The sequence below is a fragment of the Sarcophilus harrisii genome, chromosome 1 (assembly GCF_902635505.1).
Source record: "Sarcophilus harrisii chromosome 1, mSarHar1.11, whole genome shotgun sequence".
NCBI lineage: Eukaryota > Metazoa > Chordata > Mammalia > Dasyuromorphia > Dasyuridae > Sarcophilus > Sarcophilus harrisii.
Window position 1 is genome coordinate 345,325,689 of NC_045426.1, and position 20,573 is coordinate 345,346,261.

General features: G+C 43.1%; 1 protein-coding gene across 1 annotated transcript in view; it reads right to left on the bottom strand.

Moving 5' to 3' along the window:
- Positions 1–5,724: 5,724 nt before the first annotated feature.
- Positions 5,725–20,573, bottom strand: part of HS3ST6 (heparan sulfate-glucosamine 3-sulfotransferase 6) — a 34,288-nt gene continuing 19,439 nt past the window's right edge. Inside the window, exon 2 of the mRNA XM_012543245.3 lies at positions 5,725–6,617. Within this exon, the coding sequence (XP_012398699.2) occupies positions 5,999–6,617 (619 nt within the window). The 3' untranslated portion in view covers positions 5,725–5,998. The remainder of the gene's footprint in view (positions 6,618–20,573) is intronic.

Sequence of the window (20,573 nt, forward strand, 5' to 3'; positions counted from 1 at the left end):
AAACATCTTCAGTGAGTGATTCTCTGTTGTCTTTTGGATCAAATACCAACTCTTCAGACAAGTAGTTAAGGCTTTCTACAATCTGACTGCAATCTACCTCTTCAGCTCTATATTACTTCTCTCATAAACTCTAGATTCCAGCTAACATTGACTTTCTGCTGGTACTCAAACTCAGCATGCAAATAGACAATGTATCCTGTGGCTTACATCAGTCCTTCTTCATTTCTGACTTTTAGCATCCTCTTCTTTCTATAGGACTCTGTTCTCCTGCTACCTCTTCCATGAAGCCTTCTCTGATCCTCCCCAGTTAATGCTCTAATATAAATGTAATTTCCTTAAGTTACATTCTTTTCGCCTATTTACATACATTTTTATCCCCCTAAAAAATAAGCTTTTTTATGGGCAGAGGCAGTTTCATTATTGTCTTTGTCTATTTGCCTACTTCACACATGCTATCTAGCATGCTTTGCAATTCCACTGTTCTTTAAGGTTTGTTTAATTGATGGAAATGGAGTCGACATACACTTAAAAGAGACTGTTCCTTGTAATAAGATGTATACTAGGATTGGAGTTAGAACACTTAAGAGATGAATCCTCAACTCAGCGCCCTAATGTCATTCAACCCTATTTTTAAATCAGCTTTGCCCAAGGAATGTAGTTCAAGCCAGGTCATAGCACCCCAGCCTTCACCAGGTCTTCTCCTTCGGTCAATGATGTCTTTCAAGTCCATATTCTCAAAAAACTCTATGATACTCTCTTTCTTCAGGAATGGGTTTATTTTTCCTTGCCCCTTAAAGATTCCTTAGAGCTAATCAAGCTCCCATCCTCCAAAAGTCTTAAAGAAGCTATCCATTCATTTTTTTTTTCTGACCTGGATCCAAGTGTCTTAAATTTCCTGAGATTTGGGGATAGGCAACATTGAGATTTAAGGGGAGGTAGATGGCACCGTGAATAGAGTGCCAGGTGTGGAGTCAGGAAGACGCATCTTCCTGAGCTCTAACCTGGCCTCAGACATTTACTAGCTGTGTGATCCTGGGCAAGTCATTTAACCTTATTTGCCTCAGTTTCTTGATCTGTAAAATGAGCTGGAGAAGGACTTGGAAAACCACTCCAGTATCTTTGTCAAGAAAACCCCAAAAGAGAGTCACAAAGAGTTGGACACGACTAAAATAATTGCACAACAACAAATCATTGAGAGAAAGCAAAGAGCAATGAGGGAAAAGAGTTTGGGAAGAATACTCATCTTTGAAAAGTCAAAATACTGGAGAAGTTTCTAGAATCTCATCAACAAGAGAACATTTAAAAAGTTGGAAGAGATACTGGATTTATACTGGATTTTACTTGAGTCCCTGCTAATTTCCAGACAGAGACAAGTGAACAATCTAACTTCCTCTTCTGAGAAGAGTTGGGAAATCTACTACAAATAAATAAAGCTTTTCAATTGAACTACCAAGTGCTTGTTTAAAGCGTGATCAAGAGGCAATTTGCTGGGACAATTAGCTGTGAGAAATACCAGCTAAAATAGAGAATTGAATACCTCATTTTCAGTATGGTGTGAAAAGAAATTTTGTAGTGATACTTCAGGGAGTGTACTCTGTTTGTGTTTCTGCCCCAGATACCCATGCTCGACATGCATTTTATTTCCCTCACAGAGCAAAAGCTGAAAGAGCTAGAAGAGTCTACATTTCAGATTATCAGAGAGAATGAAATCTTCCTTGAAAAAGTGGCAGAAGAACTGGAGTACATTATTGAATAAAAAATAGATAATTTTGATTATATTAAGTTAAAAGGGTTTTGTAAATCAAAACCAAAGCAGACAAGATTAGAAGGGAAGCAATAAACAGGGGAAGAAATTTTACATTCAAGGGTTCTGCTAAAGCCCTTGTTTCTTAAAATATATAGAGAATTGAGTCAAAATTATAAGAATTCAAGCCATTCTCCAATCAATAAATGGTCAAAGTAAACCCTTTGATCCAGCAATGTTTCTACTGGACTTATATCCCAAAGAGATCATAAAAGAGGGAAAGGACCCACATGTGCAAAAATGTTTGTGGCAGCCCTTTTTGTAGTGGCAAGAAACTGATGCGCATCAGTTGGAGAATGGCTGAATGAGTTATAGTATATGTATGTAATGTAATATTATTGTTCTATAAAAAATGATAAACAAGCTGATTTCAGAAAGACCTGGAGAGACTTACATGAACTAATTCTGAGTGAAATGAATAGAACCAAGTGAACAACTGTGATGGATGTGGCTCTTTTCAACAATGAGGTGATTCAGGCCAGTTCCAGTAGTCTTGTGATGGGGAGAGTCATCTGCACCCAGAGAGAGGACTGTGGGTACTGAATATGGATCACAACATAGTATTTTCACCTTTTTGTTGTTGTTTGCTTGCTTGTTTTTTCTTTCTCTTTTTTTTCCTTTTTGATCTGATTTTTCTTGTGCAGTATGAAAACTATGGAAATATATTTAGAAGAATTATGTTTAACCTATGCTGGATTACTTGCTATTTAGGAGAGGGGAAAGGGGGAAGAAAAATTTGGAACAGAAGTTTTGCAAGAGTGAATGTTGAAAACTATCTTTTCAAAAAGATGTATTTGCAAAATAAAAAGGCTATTATTATATATATATATAAAAAGAAAAAATGGCAGAAGGGTTTAAAAATAGAAACCAGAAGATAAATAATTTTGAGGGGTGCCAGGAAATAGGTGGGTAGAGGAAACTGAAAAGGACTAAGCTAGACTTTCTTCAGAGATGGCAATTTCTCATTTCTCAAGGAAAGGCAACATGAAAGGGCAGCAAGATGGCATAATGTATAGAGGACCAGTCAGGAAGGTCTGAGTTCAAATCCAGACTTAAGACACTTAATACTTACTAGCTGTCTGATCTTGGACAAGTTACTTAACCCCAATTGCCTTGTTAAAAAAAAAAAAAAAAAGACAACATGAAGCTACTGACTCCATCAGATGAGAGGTCATTTAAAGGCAGAGGGAGAAGTAAAAAGCAACAATGATTGAGGACTCCTGTCTTAAGATGGACCGAGGCAGTCATTTGTCAAGCTGTCATGAGCAGTAGCGAGATGTCTGCTGCATTCTGGATCATGTATCCAGAATTTGATGGAGAACCTCAAGAATTATTAAGCCCTATGACCACTATTCACTCCTTCAAATTCATGTGGTGACAAATGATATCACCAGAAGGAGCACAAAAAGAATTCCTGAGGAGTGTGAGATCCAGGGCTAGAAAGTTATGGTCTTAGGAGTACAACTGGTCTTTTAATTACTGTAAGCTGTTTAAAAAAGGGATTCAGATGGGAACAGCAGACTTGGGAAGTGAAGAACAGCTGGTTAAGAAGATGGCATCTGAGAATGGAATTTCAGATTTCCAAACCACAATTTAAAATACAGGCATAAATTGGTTAATATGCTGATTAGCTTTCCAGAACTAGGTTTTTTCTCTTTTATTCTTTGTTATAAAACATGGCTGAGGGCAAGTAATGGCAAATGACTACCTTAAGAAACACACATGATGAAAAACAAAATATATCAATTAAAACATTAAAATAAAACAAAATAATAATGGAATCCAGGAAAGGAATGCATCTAATGAGATATTGGGCTCTGACCAGACTAGTTGCTGAAATACGAACAGCAGAAATTTCTGGGACAAGTGACCATTCCATGATATTGTGATAGAGGAAAGCAGGTTCTTTCGGATTTTCAGAGAGCAGATTTCAGAGGGTTCAGAGACATGATAGCTAGGATCCAATAACCTCATACTCTGGGGGGGTTGGGGCAGAGTGGGGGTAGGAAATCAACCCAAGAAGGAGGGAATCACTTGACTTCATCAGGAACAGGTCATGCCAGATTAATCTTATTTCCTTTTTTGACAGGGTCACTAGACTGGGAGATCAGGGGAATGCTTTAGCTATAGCATACTAAGATTTCAGTGAGGCCTTTGACAAAATCTCTCATGTTATCTTTGTGGACATAATGAAATGATGTGGGCTAGATGATGCTACAGTTAAATTTATTTAGAACTGGTTAAGTAACCAGACCCAAAGAATACAATGGCTTCCTATTGCTACAAAGATAAAATACAAACTCCTTCATTTGTTATTTGAGCTCCTCCATAATCTACCTTTCCAGCTTTATTTCCAGTACTCCCCTTCATATAGTGTCTTCCAGCTAAACTGAACCGCTATATGGTCCCTAAACTTGACATACTGTCTTCTTCCCTCAGTATATAGGCCTTTCTCTGTCTTTGGAATCCACTCCCACTTCATTTCCTTCTTTTGGAATCCTTATCTCTTTTCAGGATTCAGCTCATATGCTACCCATTCCATGTATTTTTTTTTTTTTCACACCCTCCTCCCCAATCTGGTCTCCCTCCAGAGAATATAAGTTTTTTGAATTATTTTTTCTTATATTCTCAATATTTAATCTAGTGCTTTACATACAGTAGGTGAACAATAAATGTTTGTTCAATTGAATTGACCAAGAAAATCATGACTTGGTTGATTGCACCACAAGCAGCAGTTTGGTACAGTGGATAGAGAACTGGCCTCAGAACTAGTTCTGAGTTCACCTTTGATACTTACCACCTGTGTGACCCTGGGCAAACCATCTAATATTTCTGGGTCTCAGTTTCCTCATCTATAAAATGAAAGGGCTGCACTGGCTGACCTCTTTAGTCTCTTCCAGCTCTAAATCTTTGATCTCTGAAGCATGGGTTGGGGAGGTGGGGTTCCAACAAAAGGTGAGAAATCCTGTCTCCCAGGAGTCAGGAGGCTATCAGGATATTGAGGGTACCAAAGACCATGCCTTATGAGAACTGGTTGAAGGAGCAAGGATGTTTAGCCTAGACAAAGGGAGATTTAGAGGGAACATGATAGCTGTCTTCAAGTATTTAAAAGGACTATCCAGCAGATGGGGGATTAGATTTGTTTTCCTTGGCCTCTGAGGGCAAAATTAAAAGCGACAGAAAGAAGCTATAGGAAGGTAGATTTAAGGATGATGAAAATAAAACTTCCTTAGAAAGCGTTTTCCCAAAGCAGAATGGGTTGCTTGGGGAGACAGAGGATTCCACTTTAATGAGGTTTCCAAGTGGAGGCTGGATATCCTTGTCAGGAATATTGTAAAGGGAATGCAAGGATGTCTTTAACAGAGTGATTAAGTTTGGGTTAAGACTGTGTGGGAGACGAAGCTTTGAGGGAGGGGTGAATAAGGGATGCAGGTTTTGGATAAGGGGTCAGTGTGGTGAATGAGGATTGTAGTTAAGGGCCAGGAGTCAGTGGGAGTTGAAGGCTTTAAGGATAATATTTAAAGAGCGGAATCGGCAGAGGAAAAGGATAAATGTTTGGTATTAAGTGTATATATATATATATATATATTTCTAAGAAATATATATTTCTAAACATATATATATATATATGGGGAGGGGCGTGATTTAGAAATTTGGGACAGAGATAACGGTTGCGCCATCACTTGGGTGATATGTCCAGCTATGAGGAGGGCACCAGGGCTAGGCCCTTTCTGGGGAAGCAGAGTACAGATGGAGTTGTACTGCTCTGGCTCCTGCCATCCCCAAGGTATGCTCAGTGAGCGGACATGTTCCCCAATGACCATGAGGTACACAAATATGAAAGAGATTAAAACTCAGTCCTCCCATTTTCCCACTTTTCCTCCCCACCTGAAAACATCCAGCAATAGAGACCACAAAAGTTTATGTGGAAGAATATTTATCTGACTGTTTTATTTCTTAAATATCTCTCTCTACTCAGTAAGTGTACAATTGCTTGCTCTCTACTAGGAGAGCAGATATAAATTAGAACCATTGTCAAACTTTCTAAAGCCTGGTACGAGGCTCAAGTCCAAGCCGGCCCAGATGGGCGCCTTCAGAGATCTTTTCCTTGTCTCAGCGGTGACCCCCGCTGCCAGCAGCAGCAGCTGCCCCTCTCATCCCACCCCACTACCAGCAGGGTACCCCGAGTCTGGGTCAGTCCCACCCAAAGTCCTGCCCCGTCATCTGGTAGAACTTGAGGTTGAAAGGCCGGTAAAACTCTCTCAGGCGCTGGACCACATGCTCCTCGATGTGGGGGTGGGGTCTGCCCTTGGACTTGCCCAGACATCGAGGGCGGCTGCTGCCTTCTGGCTTCTTCAGGCAAGGGAAGCCTTTGGTCTCATTGAAGTAGAAGTGCTTGTCTGTCACGACCCTCTTGAGGCCCAGGAAATCCTGCACGCGGCCCATCTCCCCGGCCGGGTCGCTCACCAGCCTCTCCCCGCTCACAAACAGGAAGTGGGACAGCGGGAAGTACTGCAGCCAGTTGTCCAGGTGCTTGGCGTAGATGCCGATGCGCACGGCGCTCCACGCGGTGTCCACCAGCCCCGAGCTGCCATTCCGGAAGGCCAGCGCCTGGAAGCTCGGAATGGAGGGGTTCTTGGACAGCGTCTGCGTATAGTCCGAAATGGCCCGAGTGACTGGGTTCCGAACCACCACGATCAGTTTGGTGTCCTGAGACATGTTGTGTATGCGTCGAGGGGCCTCCTTCGTCACAAAGTAGCTGGGGGTCTTCTCCATGGTGATCTGGCCATCCAGTGTCCGCGGCATCAGGCTTCTGGGGAGACAAGAGGTCAGGACACGTATGAGCTGGCTGTTTTAGGACCCCCCCCCCCATGAGCCTAACATTTGTCCCTTCCTATCTCAGAGCTCTCGGCTCGGGGAGCCTCAATTTTCTTATCTATAAAGTGAAAGTTTGGACCACCAGAATTCCTTTTATCTCTAACTTTCTGGTTCAATGTCAAGCACTACTTATCTCCTTCCTTAGCTGAGAGCTATACCTTCCCATCAGAGCAAGCCCCAGCTAAGAACAAGGGCCAAGCCTCTTCCCCAAATCAGATCCCACAGAGCAGTTGTCTAAGTATGTTGAAGTCAAAGCTTCTTAAACTGGGTCTCGACCCCACATGGGGTCACATAACTGAATGGAGGGGGAGCAAAATTATGATTTATTATTAGTTTGATTTGTATACTTTTTATATGCCCATGTTACCGGGGGTCATGTAAAAATTTCTTAGGCAAAAAGGGGTCATGAATGGAAAAAATTTAAGGAGCCGGGGTATAAGAAACAGGAAGGGCATCTCAAGGGACCTTGAATTTTGGAAGGATAAACCAAGTCCTTCAGTCTGATTCAGAAATTTCCTTTTAGAAGCCCTAGATTTGATCATTTGCTTTGGACCAAACTACAGTTGGGATTGGGGCTATTTACTTCTATTCCACTTTATCTGGGTGAAATCTAGACATGAGTTTCCTGGGTCCATTCATGTGAAACTTTGTCTAGGAAGGGGTGTGACCTCAATCTCTTTATCTTTTTAAAACAACCCTGTCATTCTCCAATAACTGACCCATCCTTCCAGCTGGAAAATTTATAACAAAGTAGCTAAGCAAAACAAACCAACAGACTGGCCATATCTGACCACACATCATCCTGTACCTGCAGTCCCCTGCCCATTCTCTATCTGGACAAGGGATTATCATTTCAGCATCAATAATCTTCCCACAACCTTACTGACCCCTGAGAGCTGCCACACAGGACGGCATCCTGGCCACATTCCATCAGACTTGTAGCCTACAAAAGGCATTTTAAAGAGCAGGCCTAGATTCAGATCCTGCCCCTGTAATTTACTACCTAAAATTCACTTCATCTCTTTGGGGACTCATTGTATTCTGGATAAAATAAGGGGATTGGGCCAGATACTATCACCCTCTGGGGGTGGGCATCAAAGCTGCCCTGTATTCTGGGGCAAAGGAGAGAGGAAGCCCTTGGGCTTCCTTTAGGGTACTAGGCCAGAACAGAGGGGCTACAGGCAGTGAGAAGGGTTTATTCTCCCTCATGGTCTGTAACCCTGTGATTAGAGTCCCTATCTTAGTGACTGATGGAGTCGTTAAGGTTTTACTACACAGATCACTAATTGGAACAGTAATAGCTGCAGTTATCACAACCATTCTTCATAGGGAGCATTCGTGCTGAGATGCAGTTAATCTTCTTAAAACACTTTCATCCCATCATTTATCAGCTCAAAAGTCTTTCCAGATCCTCCAGTGTCCTGAGGAGGTAAGTAAACCTTCACAGCCTGGCATTCTAGGCTGCCCACAATGTACCCCTTCCTAATTCAAGTTACCCCTAAATTGCTACCTCTAAACCAACTCTGGACCCTGATGGAGCCATAGCCACCACTGCAAACTGACTCCCATTTAGGCCAAATGGTGATTCCTAGCCCCTCACTGAGAATGCCCAGGAGCACAAACCAGTTTAAGAGCTCTCCTCCATCCCTCTCAGCAGATAATCTATAGCAGAGGGAGATGGAGATCTAAGGGAAGCTCAGTGGTCTGAATACCCAAATGTAAAATAATCAAATGTCTGGGCCCCTGGTTCCTGAAAATACCCAACAAAAGTGACCATATAGCCTCTTCTCCCCTTCAATTATGCCTTCATTATCTGGGATATCTTTGGGGATACACTGCAATCATTAAGTTTTAGGAGCTAATACGGGGAAGGCTGAGGATGTGTGTGTGTGCTGGGGGATCACCAAACTGTCCCTCAGACACTAGCTAGGTCACCCCCAAACAACCAGCTTAACCTCTCATATATAAAATGAAAGGGTTGACCTAATTGATCTCTAGAGGTTCCTTATGGCTCGAAATCTTAAAACCCAGGCCCCGGATTGAGCCCCACCCCTGGTCCCTGTCTGACCTCTAGCCTCAGTCATAGACTAACCCACCATTCCAGCTGAAGAGCAAGCTTCCTTACAAATGCCTACCATTGATCCTAAGATGAAGAGAGCAGAGAGTGTGGCTAATGCTGCCCGTTCCCACTCCCAGGGACACAGCTCGGAGCCCATGGCCCCGCGATCAGTGGGGTAGGGGGTCAGGACCGTCCATCCATCTAGTCATTCATCTATCTGACAAGCATTTATAGAGTCTAATACTGCAGGGAGACAAGAGAAGTATCGGGCTGAGCTCGGGTCTGACTGGGGGGACAAAACACACAGGAAACAATTACAGACCGCTAAAAGGTTAGGCTGCAGGAGGCACTTAGTAAATGTTTGCAGAATTTGTTGAATTGAATTATCTGGGCCAGGCTAGGAATGGAAGCAGGGGTAGAAGTGCAGAAAGAGCTGTTTCCCAACTGCTTTGGGGACTTTGCTCATTGAGCATCAAGGAGTGGATGTATAAAAGTTGGAATGGACTCCAGCCCCTCCTGCTTCCTGCCTCGGGTCTTGTTTCCTTCCATCGTGATTGCCCCTCAGACAATGAGGCTGCCCCTCTAGGGGGCCAGAGGCTCTTCTGAAAAGCTCCTATAAACCACCACATACATAAACCACAGGACACCCCCCCACCCCGACAACGAACTGGTTTGGGGACTGGTCTAGCTTGGGCTGTGTTCAGGGCTCAAGGAACTTGTCACTTTGTCTCTCCTTGAACCCTCTTCCCTTGCTCTTACCAAAAGAAAACTCCTGGAGCAACCCCAGGGAAAAAGAATTTCTTACATCCTTTGAAAAAAAAAACACACCAAAAAACCAAAACCAAAAACATGTTCAGTGATCAAAGATTTATAGCCAGAAGATTTGGGGGTAGGAGTGGGGTTAGTTGGTAAAAGACCAAACATCATCCCATAGATTTAGAATTGGATATAGAGAGGGCATCTAATCCAATCCCCTCATTTTATAAAGGAAGAAAAGACCCAAAGAGACTTAACAAATGGCATTCAGGATTTGAATCCAGTTCCGATGGCTTCAAATCCAGCATTCTTTCCCACTGTATTATTGTGATCAAGATTCTTCATCCAGTGCTTGCTTAATGAGTGTTTATTGACTTATTCTCAAGATGTTCCTGCTGGATTTCTGCCTAGGCTAGAAGAGGGTCATTCCCCCCAACTTCCAAAGACCTAAGAGATAGATGGAGGTTCCAGATCTCCAGGGCAAAAACATCTGTTCCCTCCTGAAGGAGAAGAGCCAGAGCAAAACCTGAAGTGTGTCCTAGATCACAGATGAAGCCCTGGCTCTTTCTGTGCTTTAGAGATGAAGAAGCCATCCCAGCTTTCTGTACTCTACTGGATACTTACTCTTCCCTTACCATTCAAGTGCCTGTGCCTGGTTCTTAGTTCAGCTACAATGGAAAAAGGGACAGAGAGAAAGAACAGATCCTAGGAAGCTCACAGAATAAGATGGAATACGGCTGGAGAGATGGCTAAGTAAATGGTCCAATGTCATTTTCACAGACTAAGAGTCATCGGATAGAATCCTAAAAGTCATCTATCTCAACTCCCCCATTTTACAGATGAGTAAACTGAGGACCACAGAAGTTATTAAAAGTCACAAAATGAATTAGCAAATGGACTAGAAACCAAGTCTTGTGACAGCCCCCAATTCCCCCTAAAGCTATAAAGACTCTCAACCTTCTTGTGGCCATCCCAGACCCCTCTAGCAGTCTTTGAAACTTTGGAGCCCCTTTCAGCAGTTTTTTAAATGCACAAAATAAATACAAGTGATTACAAAGGAAATCAATCAAAAACTATATATATATATATATATATATATATATATATATATTAGTATAGTTCTCCAACTCTGAGTTAAGAACTCTTATACTTCAATGTTTAACTTATATCAGACTGCTTGTTATCTTGTGGAGGGAAGGAGAAAAAACTGGAACACAAAATCTTACCAAAATGAATGTTGAAACTATATGTGTATCTAGAAAAATAAAATACTACTGAGGGGGAAAAAAGAACTCTTGTACTTAAATATGCCAGTTCCATAGGTTCTTAAGATTTAGCACTGGGAAAATCCTTTACCCCCCATTTTCCAAATAAGAAAACAAAAGCCTGGTCCAATGTCATATAGGTAGCAAGGAGCCGACCTGGGATCAGAAACCAGATCATCACTGACTCCCAAATCCAGTCCTATGATCTCCTTTCTCTCCCCCATTAGCTTTCTCCTTTTTTTCCCCTTTCTCTCCCCCATACTCAGCCCTTTAAAATGAGAAAACTTGAGCTGGGGCAAGGATAATTTTCTTTCTACACTACTCTAGCATTTAACCCCTGCCAACCACGCCCTCAGCCCAGCCCTGCCTGTGAGTGGGAGAAACCTGGGATGACCAATTTGGGACAGGTAGGGTGTAAGGATTCAATAGGAATTTCCAATCTTCCTCAACAAAGTAGAAAGATCAGAGAAGGTATGAAGAAGGAAAGAAAGCAAATAAGAGATAGCCTTTTGGGATTATTTCTCACTGTCCTTACCAGATTTATAGAATCCTAAAATTTAAGAGCTAAAGGCATTTTATGAGATAATCTGGCCAGGCTCCTCACTTTTCAATTGGGGAAATAAGCCCAGAGAAGTAAACTATTTCCTGTTTTTAACTTCTTAGGGCCTCAGTTTCCCCATCTGTAAGATGAAAGGGTTGTACTAACAACAGACCTTTAAGGACCCTCCTAGTTTTAAATCCTATGACTATATATACTAGATAAGTAATAGCAAAATCAGGACCTCAGACTTGAGAATCAGTGTTATTTCCATTAGACCAAAACTCCTCTTCCTGGCCAAACATAGTCAGTTCCTAGTTCATTCTGATGATTCTAATACTCTGACCTAGACAACATGTATCTGTACTGCCAGCACCTAAAACAGGGCTACTTCCAGCCCCCAACAGCGCTTCAGAGACACACACACTGAATAAGTACTGAGGTTAGGAATAGCCCATACAGGATTCATCCTTGTTCATGATCCCAGCAGCCCAAGGGGATACCCCCATCAGCTGGAACCCATCTCATCCCGTCACTGAAGTGAGGCTGCGAAAGTTGGAGGTTTCCCTTGGCCATCCTCCCTGAACTACTCAACCAAAGCTGTCCCAGCCTTCTGCTGCTTGTCCCCCCACACAAAGGCTCCCACCATGCTTTGTAATTACTCCTCTGTCCATTTTCATTAACTCATACCTTGCCCTAAACTGCCTCCATTAATTATCGATACCTCTCCTCCTTCCCATAAGGGACAGCTTCCTGGACTCCTCCACTCTTCTGACAGACTCCCTTTAATTATGAGTGTGCTAATTGTCTTTAACCTTACCAGGTGGCTCCACAATACTAAAGAGAATCCACAAAGAACTCAACTTGGGGAAGGATGTTACCTAAGAGAAAAGGTCCCAGCTCTTACCCCTCTGATGGCTCCCCACTGATCACTGCAGCAGGATAGAAGGCAGCAAGATGCAGTGGGGCACAAGTCCTGGACTAGCAGACGGGAGACCGGGACTCAAGCCCCAAGATATTTACTAGTGCTGCTCAGCCTCAGGTTTCTCCTTTTTAAATGAAAGTGGGGAGAGCATCATTTGCACTCCTTTCATTTCAGAATTGTGAGGAAAGCACTTTAAAAATGACAAAGTACTAAATCAAAGTAGGGCTTTATTTATTACCCAGTGACAGCGGTGATGGGCCAATCAATAGTAGTTACAAAGTAGCAGCCCCCCGGAGTGATGGCATTAGAGACAGCTAGGGTAATAGGTGATAGGGTGCTGCCAGATGGCCAAATAACAGTGCGATGACATTGGGTGCCAGGGTGATGGGATCACCCTGGGAACCAGGCAGGCACTCTCTTAATAGCTCTCAGAAAGCCTCTGAGTCTGCCTCCTTTATTGACTCAGGCATGGCAGGGAATGGAAGGAGAAGGGGAAAGGAGTTAACGAGCTCAGACTCCCAGACCCTCTAATTGCCATCTCTGTAGATGAATTTCCAAAGCCCAGAACAAGCCAGCAAGCAGGGTTTCTGCTCATTCCTGAGAGCCCTCGTATTTTATTCCAGGGAAATTTCAGATCTCAGTGGCGTCTGCCGTACTGGAAGCACACAGCGTTGCCCCTCTTCTTGGGCCAACGGGGCAGGCCCACCCTTCAGCCCCTGCCTTTCTGATTTGGGTTGGCAGCCGGGTTCTCCCATCACCCCTCTCTGGGAACAGTTCCAGCCCGTGAAACCCATCACCCAGGGCTAAGAATCCAGAACCCCGTAAATTCCACCCATTGATCCCACTGCTCCCTTCTGGGAACAACCTAATCCTTCAACCCCATGGAGAGACCTTCAGATATTTGAAGACAGCTGCTGCCTACCCTCTAACTTAAAAAACACCCTGAACGCCTTTGGTGTGGTTTTGAGACTCCTCCCTCACCACCCCGGTTTGCACTCCCCCTAGACACAGCCTTCCACTTGTCAAAGTCTTCCTGGAATGGGCTCTCAGAACTGTACCCAACACTCCAGGTATGGTCTTTTCCCAGTTAGAGGATAACGGGATTATCATATCCCCCCTCTCATCCTGGACATTTACAGAGGGGGGAAGGGAAGAGAGAGAGGGAAAAGGAAGGGAGGAAGGTTTGGAGAAAGAGAAAGAAAGGGGAGGAAGGGAAAAAGGGAGGGGGAGGAAGAGAGAAAGGGAGGAGGGAGGAAGAGACAGTGAGACAGAGACAGAGAGACAAGGACAGGGACAGAAAGAGGAGAAAAAGGAGGAGGAGGAGGAGGAGGAAGAGAAGAAAAAGGAAGGAGAAGGAAGAGAAGAAGAAGCAGAAGAAGGAGGAGGAGGAAGAGAAGAAGAAAGAGAAGGAGGAAGAGGAGGAAGTAGAGGAGGAGGAAGAAGTGGAAGAGGAGGAGGAGAAGGAGGAAGAAAAGGAGGAAGTGGAGAGGAGGAAGAAGAAGAGGAGGAGGAGAGAAAAAGGAGGAGGAGAAAGAGGAGGAAGAGGAGAACACACACACACACACACACACACACACACACACACACACACAGCTAAGATTAAAATACCCAGAAGTCCAAAAACTTTTGGTTCATGTAGGGCATGCGATCATTGAACAGGAGTTATGGTACTGCTATGGTGGTGAGCTGCTTGTCGACATCTCAGAAAGTGCTTTCACAGTGAATTCTCAATATATCATCCAGGGGAGGAGCTTACTAACTATGTCTTAGAACTGAGGCAGCTGATGAAGGAAGTCCCTCGGGCTTCCCCTCTGGCAGTTCCTGGCAGAAGGCTTATTCAGTGGGTGTGATAAGTAGATGCTAAGACTGGCAAGCCTCCTCAGCTATCCCTATTCAACTAAATATGAATAAAAAAAAGTGCCAAGAACCTCTCAGCAGAGACACTCTCACTGATGTCACCCACCCCCATCAACTGGATCATAGAATATCTGGATTGCAAGCTCTTAGTGAACATAGATCACTATATCCAATCCCCTCACTTTATAGAGCAGGAAACAGAGGCCAAACAGCTAAAGGACTTTCTCTGGGTAACACCATAAAAAGCAGGCTAATATTTGAATCTCAATTCTCAAGATTTGAAACTAGTGTTCTTTGTCCTATTATAACAATGCTTTAGGCTCCTCGGTAATGCAGAGATAAAAGGGGGAAGAGAAGGGAAGCAATTAGATAATTAGGGGAAAGGAAGGGAAGAAGTGAGGGATTCCACAGAGTGATAAGCACATTCCCCCTGCCCTGGGGAAGGACAGGTGCAACCTCTTGGTGTCTGACATTTGAAATCCTGTCAATGCTCACCTGCCTCCCACTCAGTGTCTGACTCAGACGCAGGTCCCCAGGGGGCCTATGACAGGTGTCCTGCCTGTGACTTCGTCAGTCCCAATAGGCAGACTATAGTCTCCGGTTGGCCCCCTCCCCTTTCCCTTTCAATTATTCAAAGTGGAGGAGACAGAGTTCCTACTGAACGGCAAACGGCCTCTGACCAGAGAACATGGGGTACAGTGAGATGAGGTCTAGAAGTCAGAGGACCCTAGATAGAATCCTGTTTCTACTATTGTGTAACCTATGGGCAAGCTATTTAATCACTTAAAGCCTTGGTATATGTAAAATGAGGGCATTGGAAGTAGATAACCAAAATAACCTCCAAGGGCTCTTTTAGATCTAAATCTGCTTTTTTTTTTTTTTTTTTTTTAATATTTTTCTTTTCTTTTTTTTTTGTTTTATTTTATTTTTACTCAACAGTATTTTATTTTTTCCAATTACATGTAAAGATAGATTTCAACATTTATTTTCGTAAGATTGAGTTCCAAATTTTTCTCTTTCTCTCCTTTACCTCCCCTCTCCCCAAATCAGCAAACAAGCTGATATAGGTTATACATGTACAATCAATTTAAATATACTTCCATATCAGTCATGTTGTGAAAGAAAAATCAGAACAAAAGGGAAAACCATAAAAAAGAAAAAGCAAACAACAAAAAAGTGAAAATAGTATGCTTTAATCTGCACTCAATTTCCCAGATGTTATCCTCCATCCCAAGTCTAATGGAATTCTCTTTAATCACTGTATTTCTGGGAAGAGCTAAATCTATCATAGTCAACGATCATACAATGTTGCTGCTACTGGATACAATGTTTTCTTGATTCTGCTTTCTTCACTCAGCATCAGTTCATGTAAGTCTTTCCAGGCTTTTCTGAAATCAACCTGCTCATAATATTCCATTACATTTATATACCATAACTTATTCAGCCATTCTCCCCAATTGATGGGCATCCATTCCATTTCCAATTCAGATCTAAATCTTAAGATCTGTGCATGATCTTGGGACTTTTAGTCACTCAGAGCTGAGGAACAAGGGAGAACAGAGAAAGGCTCATTCCTCAAGACCCTTCTTTGTCTTTACTACAAAAGGAGAGAGTAAGTAACTAGATAAATTTTTACTCTACCATACATACACATATATACTCCCTCTGGGAATGTGGAAGAGCCAGCTGTCCCAGCAGGGGACAGGGCTAAGGGCTAGAACCTCCAAAAGCAATCCTCAGAATGATCCTTCCCTGAGAGCTGGGAGGGATCACTTCAGAGTCACAGTTGCTAGAGATGGAATTGGAGATCACCCAGTCCCTCTCATTTGCAGACAAGAGTCTAGCCATTTGAACCTATGTCCAAGGTAATAAATAAATCACTTCTTTCCCTTTACTGCCCCCCCCCAATTTCTGAGCTGCCAATAATGGACCTGGAAGTCAGGGAGAAACACCTAGGTCCCCACCTCCATGAGCACATCCAGGTGAACTTCAGTGACCACAACTATCCCTTACAGTAACAAAGTGTGTGTATGTGTGTGGGTATTTCACTACTATGGAGGTGTCTTAGAAAGGCCCTCTAAAATGGGACTGAGGTCATCTTCTGCTTCTGCATTAATGCCAGGCCATGGGGAGGACAAACTGTCCAACACATCTTTCTTAAATTCCTTTAAATCCAACACTAACCAGGAAGCCTTTCAAGACCATCAGTTAAAAAAAACATTCATTAAGCATTTATTGTATGCTCTAAAGCCTAGAAAGTACTTTAATCTGACACTCTCAATTTCCCTACTTATAAAAATGGGCAGATTGAGGAAGATGATCTCTCAGATCTCTTGCAGCCCTAAAATCCTAAATCCTCTCTTTTCATCTTTTTTTTGGGGTGGGGAGGGGGAGGGAGTGGAGGTGAGATTGGAAGCTTCAGGGCTTCCAGCATAGGATGTTTCCAAAATCAGTATGTGAGAACTGTGGGTATGCATAACTGAGAACCCCAATAGTTCTTTCCAGCCCAGCACCCACCATGCCCAGAAAGCAGGGTACTTCAACTATTAAAATCATATAACAAGATAACCATAAGCAGCCCTACCCAGAAACCAATGTATGATACTGTTGAAAAATGCTCTGTTTTGAGCTAGGGACTTTAATCCTAATCCTGACTGACTCTGCTATTAGGTTACTGTGTATGTAGCCTCTGGCAAACTGGGTCTCAATTTCCTTGTCTACACAATAAAGATCTGTTTTTAAAAAAAAATAAAGAGGAAGAAGACTCATATCTAAAAATATTTATATCAGCTCTTTTTATAATGGCAAAGAGCTGGAAACGAGGGGAATGCCCATGTACTGGGGAATGATTGAATATTTGAATAAAATGCAATATTACTACACTGTAAGAAATGATAAAAGAGTTTTTGGAGAAATCTGAGAAGACTTACAAGAACCAATGAAAAGTGAAGTGAGTAGAACCAGAACAATCTAAAGAAAAACAACTTTCAAAGATTTGAGAACTCTGATAATGTAATGACCAATCACCATAACAAAGTTGCAGTGATAAGCAAGATACACCTACCTCTAGACAGACTCAAGATGTAAAATGAAATACATATTGTTGGACATAGTCAACATGGAAATTTGTTTTGCTTGACTTACATATATTCGTTATTTTTTTTTAATGTCCAGAGAAGAACATAAGGAAAACCAGAAGGAATCACAGACATGCAGGACCACTTTGAAAATTATGTTGAATTTATTATATACTTAAAAAGAAAAACAAACTGCATATAATGGAGATAAACAGTTTTATGCACAATCATCTTCTTTTGTTCTATTCTGTATACAGAAATGCTCTCTTTATTTGATGTTTAAGTCCAGAATTTAAAAAAAAATCCAAAGGAAAAAAAATGAGGGGGTTGGGGCCGGCTGTTCTATGAGGTCCCTTCCCAGCTCTGAGCTTCTTTGATTCTTTCCCTACCTCCCGGTGCCAGCCTCTAGGGCTGAGCTGTCTAACTGAGCCACTGACATTGTGTTTGCTGTAAACCATCCTCTCACCAAGCTGCAGATGTTGCTACAGATGTTCCCTTATGATCAAACTCTGCTTCTTCTCAGCTCTGGAGCTGCCATACCCAGCCAGGCCCACAGCCTGTAAACCCAAATGAGGACAGAAGACAACCTCCCCCAAGTCTGTTCGAACTAATTCCCATCAGATGGAGCTGCTCAGACTGGCTTTGGCCCGGGTCCAAGAGAAGGGCTTCCTGAAGAGGGAGGGTGGGGCGGTCCAGGCCCAACCCTGCAGGTCTCCATCTAATTGCATCCCTACTTAGGTTGGCTGGCATGAACATGCCTCGGGGCACACAGGTAGCCCCAGCCTGTTTAATTATTTAGCACCTACTTGACCCTTTCTAATTGGGGCTCAAGGGACAGTGGGAGAAGAGAAAGGGAAAGAATACACCCTAATACCAGCTCCAATTTTGACTGAGTTTTGCAATACACAAAACACTTTTGCACCCAGAAATACCAGGAAGAAGGTTATATGAACATTATCCCCATTTTACAGAAGAGTGAGGGGAAAAAACTTGAAAGTCACCTATTGAATACACTTTGGTTTCTCTCACCTGTTAAAAATGGTCACTATCCCTACCTGTCTCCTCCTGGATCCTGGGAAAATTAGTCCGTTACCTCTCCATCAAGCTCATGAGTGCCTAGCAAAGTGCCCAGATCCATAGGAGACAGAAGTAAGAAAATACAAAGCTGTGTCCTCTGAACACCTCTGGGGTCAACAGCCTTCCTGGCTGGTCAGTCTCAGGGCTGCCAGCACAGGAAGTTTCCAATCAATGGCAGGCTCTGAGAACTGGAGGTGTCCCCAGCCAGGACCCCCAACAGCTCTTCCAGACCAGCACCCACCCTGCTGAGAGAGCAGAACAGCATAACCACAGGCAGACCTGCCCAGGAAGCCAGGCAGTGCCAAGGGGCCGGTACCTTAACCCACCCATGCACATTCAAGAAAGTGGCCCAGGGGGTAAGGATAGCAAGCTGGTACTCAGGCACATGGTCCCTCTCTCCTCACAATGCTGTGGAGTTTCCCCTCCTGTACATCAATACAGCAAAATAGTTCCATGTGCAGCCCCTACGCCAGCCCCGCCAGGCGGGCGCTGAGACGGCTGATTCCAAACATGCTTGTGGCTTCATTCCCACCTTGGGTTTCAGACTTTGGGAGCTGCTCAGCTGAGACCCGCCAGAGTCAACAGGCAGGATCCACATGGCAACAGAGAGCCCTGGCCATCACTCCAACCCTCCATCCTTCCCTCCCTCCTTCCCCTTCCACCCCACCTAAGGAAAGTTGGAAAAAAACAATCAGAAGACTAGGGCAGGAGAGCCCCCCAGCTCAGTCTATCCCCAACACACATGGGTGAACAGGGCTACTTAACCTTTTGTGTGCCACAAGTCCCTTCTCAAAGTTATGTTTTTAATGCACAAAATAAAATTACAAAGAAAACAATTCAGAATTTTAAAAATTATCAAAATGTTTCTGAAAACAAATTTCCTAAAACTGAGCTAAGAACCCTGCTAGACAATGGAAACAGCCTTGTTTGCTTGCTTGGAGCTTACATTCTGAACATCTTATGATTTTCTTACTTTGGCTAACTTTTGTTTGGTAAAAATACTCTCAAGACCTAGAACTAGAAAGAAACAAAGATCATCTAGTACCATATTCCTTCCTCAAGGAAACTGAGACTCAGGAAAGAGGGAAGTAAATTAGTGGTTGCAATTGAAATTCAAATCCAATTGCTTTCTGACTTCAATTCAGCGCTCTTTCCAGTATAGAACATCTGAGTTTCTCATCCCTTTGGACCCTAAAGCATTTCCACTTGATTCAAGTTAAACCCAAGTGAGGTGTTTCTCTTCTGGTACAGAAAACCTGGAGAGAAGCTGCTTTGTAGCATATGGGTGGGAGGTTCTCAAGATCTGTCTTGAGGGGTAAGGAGTCTCACAACTGGCCCTGAGTTGGGGCTAGTCCAAGATTCTATGTACCTTAGGTGTTTCCTGGATGCTCAAATTTGAAGGAAACCAAGAGGGGATCCTGAATTCCCTTATCTGTTTCCCCGTTTGTAAATTAAAGGTTAGATGGTATAATCTATCCCATAAAGCCCAAAATCTAGGTTCCCCTGATGAAGGATGGCCTATTCTGCCAGGTCACCAGAAGCAGCCAGGACAAATCTGTTTCTGCAACCCCCAACATATGTACCAGTATCCTGCCTAAAATCCACTTTTTAGACCTCCCCAGTGCTAATTTCCTGGGTGATTTAGGATAAGTGACTCCCATTCTCTGGGTTAGTTTCCTTTATTTATAAAATGAAAGAGCTGGAATCAAAAAAGCATCAAGGCTACCTCTGACTCTAAACAGAGATCAACTATTTAGAATGGATTGTTTTAAAAACTCAAATAAAACAAAACAATTCTCTGGGCTCCAGGCTAATGGGCACAGTTCCACCAAGGCCCGATTCCTGGGAACGTCTTGCACAGACCACAGGGATTCACAACCCACAAGGCAAGCCCTTGGCCTCCATAGTTGGGGAATCCCAAACTGCCCTTGAACAGTCTCACATAAATCCTCCCTCCTCAATGCCAGGCCCTTTCCTCTGCTCTCTCTATCCTATTCACAGGATCCTTGAACAGAACATGTGCATGCATGCATTTATATATCTTTTGCAGCTATGTACGTCTGTGTCCATGCGCCTGTGCCATCCTGTTTATGGCACCTATATCTATCAAACAAGCATTTATTAAATGGCTGCAATTCATCAGGCACTATGCTAAGTGCTGGGATACAGAGAAAAAAAATAAAACAGTTCCTGATCCCAAGGAGATTCTGCTCTTTAAAAAGAGACAACATATGGACAGAGAAGTCCATCTAAGAGGTATATAAGGCAAATCACAAAGTAAACTCAGATGGGAAGGCACTACCACTATGGAGGGGGCTAAGATAGAGTGGGGAGGGG